At 44.3% G+C, this 13843-nt stretch overlaps 1 protein-coding gene across 11 annotated transcripts in view; it reads left to right on the top strand.

The window, feature by feature from the left end:
* The window catches only part of PIP5K1A (phosphatidylinositol-4-phosphate 5-kinase type 1 alpha), a 51131-nt gene that overhangs the window by 35225 nt on the left and 2063 nt on the right, over positions 1-13843 (top strand). For 10 of the 11 annotated variants that reach the window (XM_054528323.1, XM_003775579.4, XM_054528321.1 and 7 more), the window contains 8 exons: positions 1059-1358; positions 3408-3613; positions 5099-5182; positions 6023-6071; positions 6841-6925; positions 8719-8865; positions 9034-9163; positions 13289-13334. In XM_054528323.1, the coding sequence (XP_054384298.1) occupies positions 1059-1358; positions 3408-3613; positions 5099-5182; positions 6023-6071; positions 6841-6925; positions 8719-8865; positions 9034-9163; positions 13289-13334 (1047 nt within the window). The remainder of the gene's footprint in view (positions 1-1058; positions 1359-3407; positions 3614-5098; positions 5183-6022; positions 6072-6840; positions 6926-8718; positions 8866-9033; positions 9164-13288; positions 13335-13843) is intronic. The other variant, XM_009244533.2, reaches the window with a different exon arrangement.

Raw genomic sequence — 13843 nt, 5'->3', positions numbered from 1 at the left:
GCTTTTCACCCCATTTCTTTTGCCTCTCTATGGTAAAAGAGGTTTTGTTTATCTGTTCTGTTTTAAGTGTTGTTGATCTCCCAGGCTCAAGTGATCTTCCCACCTCAGCCTCTCACGTAGTTGGGACTAAAGGCACACACCGCCACACCTGGCTAATTTTTATGAACATTTTATTTTTATTTTTTCATGACGGAGTCTCGCTCTGTCGTCCAGGCTGGAGTGCAGTTGCGCAATCTCGGCTCACTGCAACCTCCGCCTCCCGGGTTCAAGCAATTCTCCTGCCTCAGCCTCCTAAGTAGCTGGGATTACAGGCATGCGCCACCACGCCAAGCTAATTTTTTATTTTTTAGTAGAGACAGGATTTCACCATGTTGGTCAGGCTAGTCTTGAACTCCTGACCTCGTGATCCGCCTGCCTCGGCCTCCCAAAGTCCTAGGATTACAGGCGTGAGCCACCGTGCCCGGCCTAATTTTTATAAATTTTTAGTAGAGATGAGGTCTTGCTACGTTGCCCCGGCTGGTCTCAAATTCCTGAGCTGAAATGATCCTCCTGTTTGGCCTCCCAAAGTGCTGGGATTATAGGCATGAGCCACTGCACCTGGCTATTTTCATCTTCTGTTCTTAGTTCAGCTTCTAGTTTGGGGAATGAGGTAGGTTATTTCCCTTGATAATACTCTCTGCAGCCTTACTCTGATTGCTATTGGAGGTTCTGGAGAAGTTAGGTAACTCTCCTTACCTGCCTTACCATCCCCAAGAATATACTATACCCAGGACAGAGAGTGTCGTCTTCTCTTAAATCTCTCTGAAGAAATATATCCATCTTTTATTGGTATCCTGACTGATATCTGTATTGGAGAGTCTGTGGCACAGCTTGATGGTGAACTTATCATTGAAATAGATGCATAGGGAAATTTAAAGCATATATGATGTAGGTTTGTGGACAGATTGTGTCTGAATCTCATATAGAAGATAAAGGGAGGATGGGTGGTAACTTTTACCTGTGAGTTTCACTGAAAATCAGCTAAGTTCTCCTACTTCTGTTTACTTTTGTGTTCTCAGAACCTCAACCAGAACCCTCGGACTTTGCTGCCTAAATTCTATGGACTGTACTGTGTGCAGGCAGGTGGCAAGAACATTCGGATTGTGGTGATGAACAATCTTTTACCAAGATCGGTAAAAATGCATATCAAATATGACCTCAAAGGCTCAACCTACAAACGGCGGGCTTCCCAGAAAGAGCGAGAGAAGCCTCTTCCCACATTTAAAGACCTAGACTTCTTACAAGACATCCCTGATGGTCTTTTTTTGGATGCTGACATGTACAATGCTCTCTGTAAGACCCTGCAGCGTGACTGTTTGGTGAGTTTGTTACTTAGACACCAAAAATCTCAGTTACTAAAACAGCTTGATTGTTCTTAGGCGTTAAGTTTGTGGGAGATGGAACTCTGTTCCTTAGCACTGTATGTCCTGGGCTGTATTTAAAATAACTTTTAATTAGTTCATTGCCATTCCTTTACATTTTTACTTTCTCCCCGTTTATCCTCCCACAATGGGATTTATTTCCTTCTCTAGCTAGCCTGGGCCTCATAGTCAAATGTTCTGCTTATTTTCACACCAACATCATCCTTCCTCAGATTTTGGTCCTGGCTGCCAAATCCAAATTTATATTTTGGAAGCTGAGTGCTGCTGAAGAATATTACACAACTGTGTATACTGGCATCTCTACAGAATTATGATATCCAACCCCACTTGGGCTTTCAATATCGTTCTTCAGTCCATTTGCTGTTGCTCTCAATAGGGATTTCAGATGTTTGGCATTCTAATCAAACCATTTTCTGACTCTGATCTCCCTAGCTTTGTTTCTCAACAAGCTACCTTAACTTTTTATCCTATTTCATCCTCTCATGCTGCCCCTGTCACCAACAGATAAATGTAATCTACATTTTACTTAATTTTTATTTTTTGAGATGGACTCTTGTCGCCCAGGCTGGAGTGCAATGGCACGATCTCGGCTCACTGCAATTTCCACCTCCCAGGTTCAAGCAATTCTCCTGCCTCAGCCTCCCAAGTAGCTGGGATTACAGGTGCCCATCACCATGCCTGGGTGGTTTTTGTATTTTTACTAGAGATAGGGTTTCACCATGTTGGCCCCGCTGGTTTTGAACTCCTGACCTCAAGTGATCTGCCTGCCTTGGCCTCCCAAAGTGCTAGGATTACAGGTGTGAGCCACTGCACCCGGCCTAGATATCGCTCTTGACGTCTGTACTCTTCTGTCATGTGAACACTTCCCACTGTTGCACATATTAAACTGTATTGTGTTTATTTTACATTTGTATCCGTTTCTAAATGTATAATGTCCTTGAGGACAGAAACTCTCTCTTTAATCTGTAAGGAGGCACAGCGCCTACATGGTGGGGATTCAGTAAATGTTTAACTGAATTAAAGCTAGTCATACAAGGTCCTACCACAGATCTGTTCTGTCACAAAGTGTACTTTACCACAACCTCATTGTGGAATCTTCACAGCACAAATATGTATTCCTTGTTCTCTTGAGAAGATAGTGTTCTCTTCATGGAGAGACATACATGGAAAGAACAAAGACGGTCTTGTGGGCTAGGCAGTGGGACTTGGAAAAATTATATTTACTCAAATGAGAGAAAGCTAAGGGATGTAAATAAAGACTAACCAGGCCGGGCGTGGTGGCTCACGCCTGTAATCCCAGCACTTTGGGAGGCTGAGGCAGGCAGATCACGAGGTCAGGCGTTCAAGACCAGCCTGGCCAATATGGTGAAACCCCAGCTCTACTAAAAATAACAAAAATTAGCTGGGTGTGGTGGCACGTGCCTGTAATCCCAGTTACTGGGGAGGCTGAGGCAGGAAAATCGCTTGAACCAGGGAGTTGGAGGTTGCAGTGAGCCGAGATCGCGCCACTGTACTGTCTGGTGACAGAGCAAGACTCCGTCTCAAAAAAAAAAAAAAAAAAAAAAAATTTAGCCTTACAGGTTCACTGTAAGGCTAAATTAAATAATTACGTCATGAAAGCTGTCAAGCCAGTCGTGGTGGCTCATACCAATAGTCCCAGCACTTTGGAAGGCTGCGATAGGCAGATCCCTCGAGCCCAGAAATTAGAGACCAGCTGGGCAGCATGGTGAAACCCTGTCTCTACGAAAAATAAAAAATTAGCCAGGCGTAGTGGTGTGTGCCTGTAGTCCCAGCTGCTTGGGAGGCTGAGGTAGGTGGATCCTTTGAGCCTGGGAGGTTGCAGCTACAGTGAGCCAAGATCACAGCACTACACTCTAGCCTGGGTGACAGATTGAGACCCTTTCTCAAAAAAACAAAAAAAATGAGATCCTGAAAAATATTTTTATTTCTTCCAAGGCTCAGATCATGTTTTTTTCCTTCCATTAGGTGTTGCAGAGCTTCAAGATAATGGATTATAGCCTCTTGATGTCAATCCATAATATAGATCATGCACAACGAGAGCCCTTAAGCAGCGAAACACAATACTCAGTTGATACTCGAAGACCGGCCCCCCAAAAGGCTCTGTATTCCACAGCCATGGAATCCATCCAGGGAGAGGCTCGACGGGGTGGTACCATGGAGACCGATGACCAGTGAGTGGGCTCAGGGCCACTAGGAAGGAGAACATAGGCCCACAGCACTTTTTCTTTTCTTTTTTTTTTTTTTTTTTTTTTTTTTTTTAGTTTCACTCTTGTTGCCCAGGCTGATGTGCAATGGCACGATCTCAGCCTACTACTACCTCCACGTCCTGGGTTCAAACGATTCTCCTGCTTCAGCCTCCTGAGTAGCTGTGATTACAGGCGCCCGCCACCACACCCAGCTGATTTTTTGTATTTTTAGTAGAGACGGGGTTTCATCATGTTGGCCAAACTAGTCTACGAACTCCTGACCTCAGGTTATCCACCCGCCTTGGCCTCCCGTAGTGCTGGGATTACAGGCGTGAGCCACCGTGCCCGGCCACAGCACTTTTTCTTTAGGAAGGGACCCAGCTTCTGGAAAGGAGTAGCCTTGACTCGGCAGTTGGATCAGTAATATTAATGTTTACAGAAGTATAGAATGAGCTTGAATGAGCTTTCTTAATACAAAATGAAAACAAGGTTAATTTCGGGTTTATAGTATATATGGGAAGGAGAGCTATTCAAGAGTTAAAGACTTAAAAAATTATAGTCTTAAATGCATGTCTGCAAATTATATTAGAACTTTATTATCATTTTTTAGTCGTCTCTTTTTGTTAGTAATATATTAGAACTTTATCAAAAATAATCAATGGGCTGGGCACAGTGGCTCATGCCAGTAATCCCAACACTTTGGAAGGCTGAGGCAGGCGGATCACTTGAGTCCAGGAGTTTGAGATCAGCCTGAGCATCATGATGAGACCTCATCACTACAAAAACTCAAAAATTACCTGAGTGTGGTGATGAGCACCTGTGGTCCCAGCTACTCAGGAGGCTGATGAGGCAGAATTGCTTGAGCCTGGGAGGTCAAGGCTGCAGTGAGCCACTGTACATGCCACTGCACTCCAGCCTGGGCAAAGAGAATGAGACCCTGTGTCAAAAAAAAAAAAATTATTATAGACTTCTTTGTGGAAGGCATCCTTCTTCATCATGGATCTATCTAGTAAGTGTAATTACTGAAATATCACAAATATCTTAGATTGTTTCATTTTTTTAAGGTATCCTGTAATATGACTCTCAAGAAGAGTGTCTTAGTGGGCATAAATTAAGATAGCAAAAGTACTGAAGAAGTTCAGTTAATTAGGAGAGCATTCCCAAAATTGCTGAGTAGTGGCAATTTTAGATTCTCTTTGGTGGAATCAGAGTGGAAGAGGTAGGCAAGGAGATGTGGAGAAAACTAGATTATAATACATACTGTAGAGAGTTCCTGGGGTTAGAGGCAGGATCTCATTTTCTCCTGTTTTTTAAATATATTTTTTTCTCTTTTTGTTTTCTTGATCACTTATTGTCTGATCTTCTGGTTTATGGAGGATGAGGCAGTTATGTGTAGGTTTCACTTCCCCATCCTGATCTGACTAAACTAGCCAACAGATTTTCTCACCCTTTCCTTTTTGCCTTTTCCAGTATGGGTGGCATCCCTGCCCGGAATAGTAAAGGGGAAAGGCTTCTGCTTTATATTGGCATCATTGACATTCTACAGTCTTACAGGTGAGGAGCATATGGATCCCAAATTAAGAGAGGGTGGATACAGATAACCACTCACGTTTCTCTTTTAGATGGGTTTGTTGCCAAGTTCTTCCGGAAGCAAGAACAGTGAGTTGCAGTCTGGCTACTTACTTCATTGGTTTTGCCTCTTTCCCCGGCCTTTATAACCCTTCCTCCCGCATCTCCCCAGACATAATGTATACCTTCTGTGGAAAGCTGAGTCAGTCCTTGGAAGCACCAGGGTAGAATATGCCATCTGTCTGGCTCTTTGCAAAAACCTATGAGATGAGTCATGTTCCACATTGGGATACAGCTGGAAATGTTACCCTTTTCCGTGGAGAAAAAACAGGAGGGTCACTGTGTTCTGTAAAATGTATTAGACTCTGGAACTAAGAGGCAATGGAGTGATCATCAGAGAGGAGCTGGAATTGTTAGACCCCAGTTTTGTTCCTGTAAGGTTTTAAATACTAATGAGGACTGGACAGTACTTGATTTGTTGGTTCAGTGTTATCATCCAGTTTTAACTACCCTTTCCAGTCTTGCCCATCTGTTCCTTCAGCTCTCCTTTTATAATAAATACTCATGTTCCTGATTTGCCAGGGACATAAATTGCCCTTTTCCCATGGGGTGAATAATTGACTTACCTAGAAACAACATTGGTCTCCGTGATGAACCAGCACTGCTATGCCTGTTCTTGGGAAAACCAGTGTACCAGTAGATGTGCTTTCTCAGCTTCTGTCTTTTCAAGATTTTCTATTACCCCTTTAACCCCCTAAAATATAAAGTTATTAAGGTCATTTATTTAAAAATGACGTGAGTAGGTGATGTACATTTTTCTTGCAGGTTTGTTAAGAAGTTGGAGCACTCTTGGAAAGCCCTGGTACATGACGGAGTAAGTAGTAATACTAGAGGCTCTCTTACCGTACACTTCTGCCTCCATCACTTCTGACTGGCCTCAGTTTCTTGCAATTTTTTCTTTTTCTTTTTTTTTTTGAGACAGGGTCTCACTCTGTCACCCAGGCTGGAGTGCAGTGGCGTGATCTCGACTCACTGCAACCTCTGTCTCCCAGTTTCAAGTGATTCTCCTGCCTCAGCTTCCCGAGTGGGTGGGACTACAGGCGCGCACCACCACGCCCAGCTAATTTTTGTATTTTTAGTAGAGACGGGGTTTCACCATGTTGGCCAGGCTGGTCTCAAACTCCTGACCTCAAAGTGATCGGGCCACCTTGGCCTCCCAAAGTGCTGAGTTGAGATGGAGTCTCGCTCTGTCACTCAGGCTGGAGTGCAGTGGCACAATCTCAGCTCATTTCAGCCTCCATCTCCCAGGTTCAAGCGATTCTCATGCCTCAGCCTCCCATGTAGCTGGGATTACAGGTGCCCACCACCATGCGTGGCTAATTTTTGTATTTTTAGTAGAGATGAGGTTTTGCCATGTTGAACAGGCTGGTGTCGAACTCCTGACCTCAGGTGATCTGCCACCTCGGCTTCCCAAAGTGCTAGGATTACAGGCGTGAGCCACTATGCCTGGCCTCTTCCATTTATTTCATTTGTAGGTTTTACCCTTCTGCTTAGGGGCTCAGTCTGGGGGAAGATGGCCCTTGGACTAGAGTTCCTCTTGCTGGGCCTCCTTCTAACTCTATAGCATTTCTTCTGCCCTGCAGGACACTGTCTCAGTGCATCGCCCAGGCTTCTACGCTGAACGGTTCCAGCGCTTCATGTGCAACACAGTATTTAAGAAGATTCCCTGTAAGTGGTTTCTACCAAGTGACTGCCTACTCCTGCCCAGTGGCTCCCTTACCCCAAGAGAACAGAGGGCAGGACACCTCTGGTAGGGAGCTGCCAATGCCAGAGGCCTCTCCTTCCACCTACATCCCATGAGAGCCATTTCTTGTCCTTTGTGTTAGTCAGTCTGTCATAGTCGTTTTCAAGTTGCTGTTTGCCCCTTGGCTCTTCCTGCATGTGTCAATGAGGTGAGGGCCATTTCTGGGGAATTGGGATTTGCAAAAAAATAAATAAATAAATAATGTATAGTTGTGGATGTAGGATCCATGCCACAGAGATAGGCAGAGCCTATGTACAGAGATACGCAATGAGGTTACTGGTGTTCTGTTTTATCTTCTAGACTATCTCCGGTGGTTACAGAAGCATTTACTGATTTCTGCTTAGCACATGTTTTTAGTCTCTTTTCCCAACTTTCTTGTTTAGGAAGTGCCAATATTTCTTTTTTTGCAAATCTTCCATGCTGCTGCCATAGCAAATTCTAGCTTCTCTTTCCCTTCTTCTCATATTAGGCATCATTAGTTCCATAGCGAGGGAGAGGGGACCTAGGCATGCCAGACAGTCTTAAGGGATATGGAAAAACCAGGCTGGGTGCAGTATCTCACACCTATAATCCCAGCACTTTGGGAGACCAAGGCAGGAGGATCAGTTAAGCCTGGGAGTTTGGAACCAGCCTGGGCAACATGGTGAGACCTTGTCTCTACAAAAAATTTTAAAAAGATAAGGAAAAAAATCTTTACAAAGTGGTAAAAATTACAAGTATCAGTTATTTAGTGCTGGGCACATACGTGCTAAGAAGATATAGAGTGAGAGTTATCTTTCTTGGCCCAGCATGGTGGCTCACGCCTGTAATCCCAGCACTTTGGGAGGCCAAAGCAGGTGGCTCACCTGAGGTCAGGAGTTCGAGACCAGTCTGACCAACGTGTTGAAACCCTGTCTGTACTAAAAATATGAAAATTAGCCGGGTGGTGGTGAGCACCTGTAATCTCAGCTACTCAGGAGGCTGAGGCAGGAGAATCACTTGAACACGGGAGGCAGAGGTTGCAGTGTGCTGAGATAGTGCCATTGTACTCCAGCCTGGGTGACGAGAGAAACTTCATCTCAAAAAAAGTTATCTTTCTCAGGTTTTACTATAGAATACTATTAAAGAAAAAGAGGGGCCAAGCGCAGTGGCTCACACCTGTAATCCCAGCATTATGGGAGGCCAAGATGGGCGGACCACCTGAGGTCAGGAGTTCGAGACCAGCCTGACCAACATGGTGAAACCCCGTCTCTACTGAAAATACAAAATTAGCTGGGTGTAGTGGCGCATGCCTGTAATCCTAGCTACCCAGGAGACTGAGGCATGAGAATCACTTGAACTCTGGAGGCGGAGGTTGCAGTGAGCCAAGATCGCGCCATTGCACTTCAGCCTGGGCAACAAGAGTGAAACTCCAACTCAAAAAAAAAAAAAGGGAATTATGCAATAGGGTACATTTCATCTGATGGAAGTAAAGCAGTCATCAGGGCTCCATGTTGGAGGGGTAGGTGTGAATATGTTTCCTTTCTTCTAGGTTTTCATGCCTCTTGGAAAGTGAAGTGAGCTAACACCTTGTTCTCTGAATAGTAATTCATAGAGCCTGTCTTTGTTGACATTAGCCTTTTCACTTTTCAGACCAACTTTGGGTGTGTGTTGGGGATACTAGCAATTATTTGTATCTATGTCTTGGTAATGGTTGCTAAGGTGGTTGCTAAGTAGGCTCTGTTTTTCCCTTTTGAAGTGAAGCCTTCTCCTTCCAAAAAGTTTCGGTCTGGCTCATCTTTCTCTCGGCGAGCAGGCTCCAGTGGCAACTCCTGCATTACTTACCAGCCATCGGTCTCTGGGGAACACAAGGCACAAGTGACAACAAAGGCGGAAGTGGAGCCAGGTCAGCACTAGGGCTGGGGTCCCCGTGTGATTGGGTACTCCCTCCCTTCCTTGTGAGCCTTTACCTTGTCTGGCCAGAACCTCTGCTCCCATTTCTATCCAGGAAGCCAAGCTGCTACATATTTTTCCTTGTATTTACCATACCCCATCTTCTCTATCTTTTTTCCAGGCGTTCACCTTGGTCGTCCTGATGTTTTACCTCAGACTCCACCTTTGGAGGAAATCAGTGAGGGCTCGCCTATTCCTGACCCCAGTTTCTCACCTCTAGTTGGAGAGACTTTGCAAATGCTAACTACAAGGTTGGTTTATTGGCCCCTTTCTCCATATAATCTTATCTCTCTTTTCAAGTCCTTGGAAACCTCTATAATTTGATTGCATCATAATAAAGTACCCCAAAGATTAGTGGCTTAAAATAACAAATATATATCATACTTTCTGTGGGTCAGGAATCCAGGCCCAACTTAGCTGGGTCCTCTGGCTCAAGATTTCTCATGAGGTGGCATTTAAGCTGTTGGCCAGGGCTGGGGTCTCATCTGAAGGCTCAAATAGGAGAATCTGCTTTTAAGCTTATTTATGTGGTTACTGGTAGGATTCTGTTCCTTGTGGGTTGCTGAACTGAGGGCCTTAGTTCCTTGCTGGCTGTTGTCTGGGGGCTTCCCTCAGTTCTTTGCTACATGGACTTCTCCATAGGACAGCTCACAACATGGCACCTGGGCTATCTGACAGTGAACAAGAGAGCATGTGCCTATGCAGAAATCATGGCCTCTTATAACTTAATCTCAGAATTGACATTCTACTACTTGTGCTACATTCTGTTCACTAAATGCAGCCCACACTCAAGAGGAAGGAATTACCCATGGGTGTGAATACCAGGAGGCACAGGGATCATTGTGAGCCATCTTAGAAACTGCCTGTCATAGTCTGCCCTCTGGTCTCCAGTAATTTACATACCTCCATGTCCAAAATACACTGATCCCCTCCCAGGGTCTCATCCCATTGTAGCATTAGCTCAGAGTCCAGAGTTTTATTACCTAAATTAGGTCCGGGTTTGGATGAGCCCCCCAGGTATAGTTCCTTAAGCACAGCTCCTCAAGTACAGTTCTTAATCTGTGAACTTGTGGAACCAAAGAGACAAGTTATCCTTTCCCCGTGTACCTAGCATACAATGGTGAGACAGGCATTAGATAAGCAATATACACATTTCTGTACATAAAAGGGGAGAATGGGAGACACTAAAAGGAGTCATTGATTTTATTTGCTGTTCCAAAATCCAGGAAGTGTTGGAGTTTCTTTTATCAGGCCTCAAAGCAGAAGAATAATTCTCTGTGGTTCTTGGCTCTACCCTCTAGACTCTTGGTTTTGTCTTCTGAGTCTTCCTTTTTCATGAAAGCTAGAGTGTGTTTTTACCTGAGTTCTTTTCTCAGCCTGCTTCTTTCCAGTAGAATTTTGGGGGAACTAGTGGTCTCTATTTTGTACTGTTTCTGTCCTTTTTGATCCAAGATGGCGTGTTTCTACTGATACAGAAAATTTTGTGGGCCCCCTGTGATTCTCCTTGGGATTTACTCCGTTAGACAAAAGCCACACTCATAAATATCTTCTTTATGAGACCTAAGCTTCTTACAGACCCTGTTTTTCAGTTGAAAGGATCTGTGAAACATAATCTTTTGAACAGCCTTTTGAATAGCACAATCAGCCCTCCGTATCCACAGGTTCCACATCCCAGATTCAACCAACTGTGGACTGAAAATACTTGAGAGCCTGGTGTGGTGGCTCATGCCTGTAATCCCACCACTTTGGGAGGCTGAGGTGGGAGGATTGCTTGAGGCAGTTTGAGACCAGCCTGGTCAATATAACGAGACCCCATCCCTTTTAAAAAAAAAGAAAAGAAAAAATACTGAAAAAAAAAAAAATCCTGAAAATGTTATGTTGTTGCTGATATGTACTGTACAGTTAGGCCTGTACTTAACATGTACAGACTTTTCTTGTCATTATTCCCTGAACAATACAGTATAACAACTATTTACATAGCATTTACATTGTATTAGTTATTATAAATAATCTAGGAATGATTTAGCCAGGCGTGATGGCTCACGCCTGTAATCCCAACACTTGTGGGAGGTAGAGGTGGCCAGATTACTTGAGCCTAGGAGTTTAAGATCAGCCTGAGCAACATGGCGAAACCCCATCTCTACCAAAAATACAAAAAAATTAGCCAGGCGTTGTGGTATGTGCCTGTAGTCCCAGTTACTCAGGAGGCTGAGGCAGGAGGATCGCTTTAACCCCGGAGGTGGAGGTTGCAGTGAGCAGAAATCGCGCCACTGGACTCCAGCCTGGGTGACAGAGCGAGACCCTGTCTCAAAAGAAAAAAAAATAAAGTATATGGAGGATGTGCGTAAGTTATATGCAAATACCATACCATTGTATATAAGGGACTTGTGCATTGTGGATTTTGATATTCAATGAGGGGTCCTGGAACCAGTCCCCCACAGATACTGAGGGATGACTATACTCTGAACCAATACCTTTTGTTTTTCTGAGGTCTTAATAAAATGTTTCACAGTCATATGTTTGCCTTCATCTTTAGACCACATTTTCTTGGCAGTGCCCTGGAGCTTATCCTTGCTCAAAAGCCTTTTTTTTTTTTTTTTTTTTGGTAGAGATGATGTCTCATTGTGTTAACCAGGCTGGTCTTAAACAATCCTCCTCCCTCTGCCTCCTAAAGTGAGCCACCGTATGTGGCCTGCCATTTCTTAATTTTAGCATCGTTTGCTCTCTGGAGAGGCTTGGAATTTTCAAAACTTACCAAGTTCTGGCATTTTTGTTTAATGGTCCTTCCCATAATTTCTTTCTCTTCTTCTATATTTTATTATAAGCATCAAGAGAAAACCAGGTGGCACCTTCAGGACTTTGCTTGGAAATCTCCTTAGCTAGATTGTCCAATTCATTAGGCACATATTCTACTTTTCACATAATCACAAATCACATTGTTGCTAAACTTTGTGCTGCTGCCTTACTAGGATCTCCTTTCCTTCAGTTTCCAATAAAATTTTTCTCACTGTAAGCCCTCACTGGTAACCCCCTTTAAGTCCAAAATTCTATAAACAGCATATTCAGGACACTACCTTTTCACTAAAATGCTCCTCCAAGCCACCCCCAATGTTTTGTTTTGTTTTTGTTTTTTGAGATGGAGTCTCACTCTGTTGCCCAGGCTGGAGTGCAGTGGCACTATCTTGGTTCATTGCAGCTTCCGCTTCCCAGGTTCAAGCGATTCTCCTACCTCAGTCTCCCGAGGAGCTGGGATTACAAGCGTGCACCATCATGCCTGGCTAATTTTTGTATTTTTGGTAGAGACGGGGTTTTGCCATGTTGCTCAGGCTGGTCTTGAACTCCTGGCCTCAGATGATCTGCCTGCCTCAGGCTCCCAAAGTGCTGGGATTACAGGCATGAGCCACTGCATCGGGCCACCACCCCCAAATTTTAGATTTTTGTTACAGCAGCACCTCAATTCCAGGTACAAAAATCTGTATTATCTATTATTGTGTAACAAATTACCCCCAAACTTAGCTGTTGAAGACAAACATTTGTTATCTCATTCCGGGTGTGGTGGCTCACACCTGTAATCCTGGCACTTTGGGAGGCCGAGGAGGGCAGATCACTTGAGGCCAGGAGTTCAAGACCAGCCTGGCCAACATGGTGAAACGCCGTCTGTACTAAAAATAGAAAAATTAGCCAGGTGTGGTGATTTGTGCCTATAATCCCAGGTACTCAGGAGGCCAAGGTGAGAGAATTGCTTGAACCCAGGAGGCAGAGGTTGCAGTGAGCCAAGATAGTGCCACTGCACTTCAGCCTGGGCAACAGAGCGAGATCCGTCTCAAAAAGAAAACAAAAATTTGTTATCCCCGTTTCTGTACCTTAGCTGGATGCCTTTGGCTCGGGTTCTCTCTGGAGATTACAGTCAAGCTATTAGTCCAAAAGCTTATCTGAGGGAAGATCAGCGTCTCAGCTCACTTATATGGTTGTTGGCAGTATTTGGTTCCTTGTCACATCGCCCTATCCATAGCCAGCTCATAGCATAGGAGTTGGCTTTCCTCAGAGCAGGCAAGCAGGGGCTAGAGCATGAGTCCAAGAAGCAACTACGGTATTTTTGTAATCTAATCTCAGAATTGACATTCCATCTCCTGTGCTGCATTCTGTTCATGAGAAGAGAATCACTAAGTGCAGCCCACACTTGAGAGAGAATTACACAATGGCATGGATCTCAGGAGGGAGGGATTATTGGGGGCAATCTTAGAGGGTACCTACCACACCTGGAAATTGATTCTGAAGTGAAAATTAGAGAAGCAGTATGAGATTTAAAAGGAGAGTCCTTTGTTGTTGTCTTCTAATTCTTTTTCTCTCTGCTTCCATTTTTTTTCTCCTGTTAGTACAACCTTGGAAAAGCTTGAAGTTGCAGAGTCAGAGTTCACCCATGTGAGTGTCTGGGATGTGTGGGAGGTGAACGTTTTGCAAGGTATAAAGAGGATCACTGATGGCCTGGAGCAGGAAGTTAATTGGCAAGATTAGAGGATCTGGGTACCTCCTAAATCTTGTTTTTTATTTTTTTATTTTTTTTAAATTTTGTATGTATGTATGTATTTATTTATTTATTTATTTTTGAGATGGAGTCTCAACTCTGTTGCCCAGACTGGAGTGCAGTGGTGCAATCTCGGCTCACCTGCAACCTCTGCCTCCTGGGTTCAAGCAATTCTCCTGCCTCAGCCTCCGGAGTAGCTGGGACTACAGGTGCGTGCCACCACGCCTGGCTAATTTTTGTATTTTTTAGTAGGTGCAGGGTTTCATCATATTGGACAGGCTGGTCTCGAACTCCTGACGTCATGATCTGCCCACCTTGGCCTCTCAAAGTGCTGGGATTACAGGCGTGAGCCGTTGCACCCAGCCATCATGTTTGTTTTTTTGAGACGGAGTCTCGCCCTGTTACC

Source organism: Pongo abelii, chromosome 1 (assembly GCF_028885655.2).
Source record: "Pongo abelii isolate AG06213 chromosome 1, NHGRI_mPonAbe1-v2.0_pri, whole genome shotgun sequence".
Taxonomy (NCBI): Eukaryota; Metazoa; Chordata; class Mammalia; order Primates; family Hominidae; genus Pongo; species Pongo abelii.
This window is presented reverse-complemented; position numbering and strand designations above follow the sequence as displayed.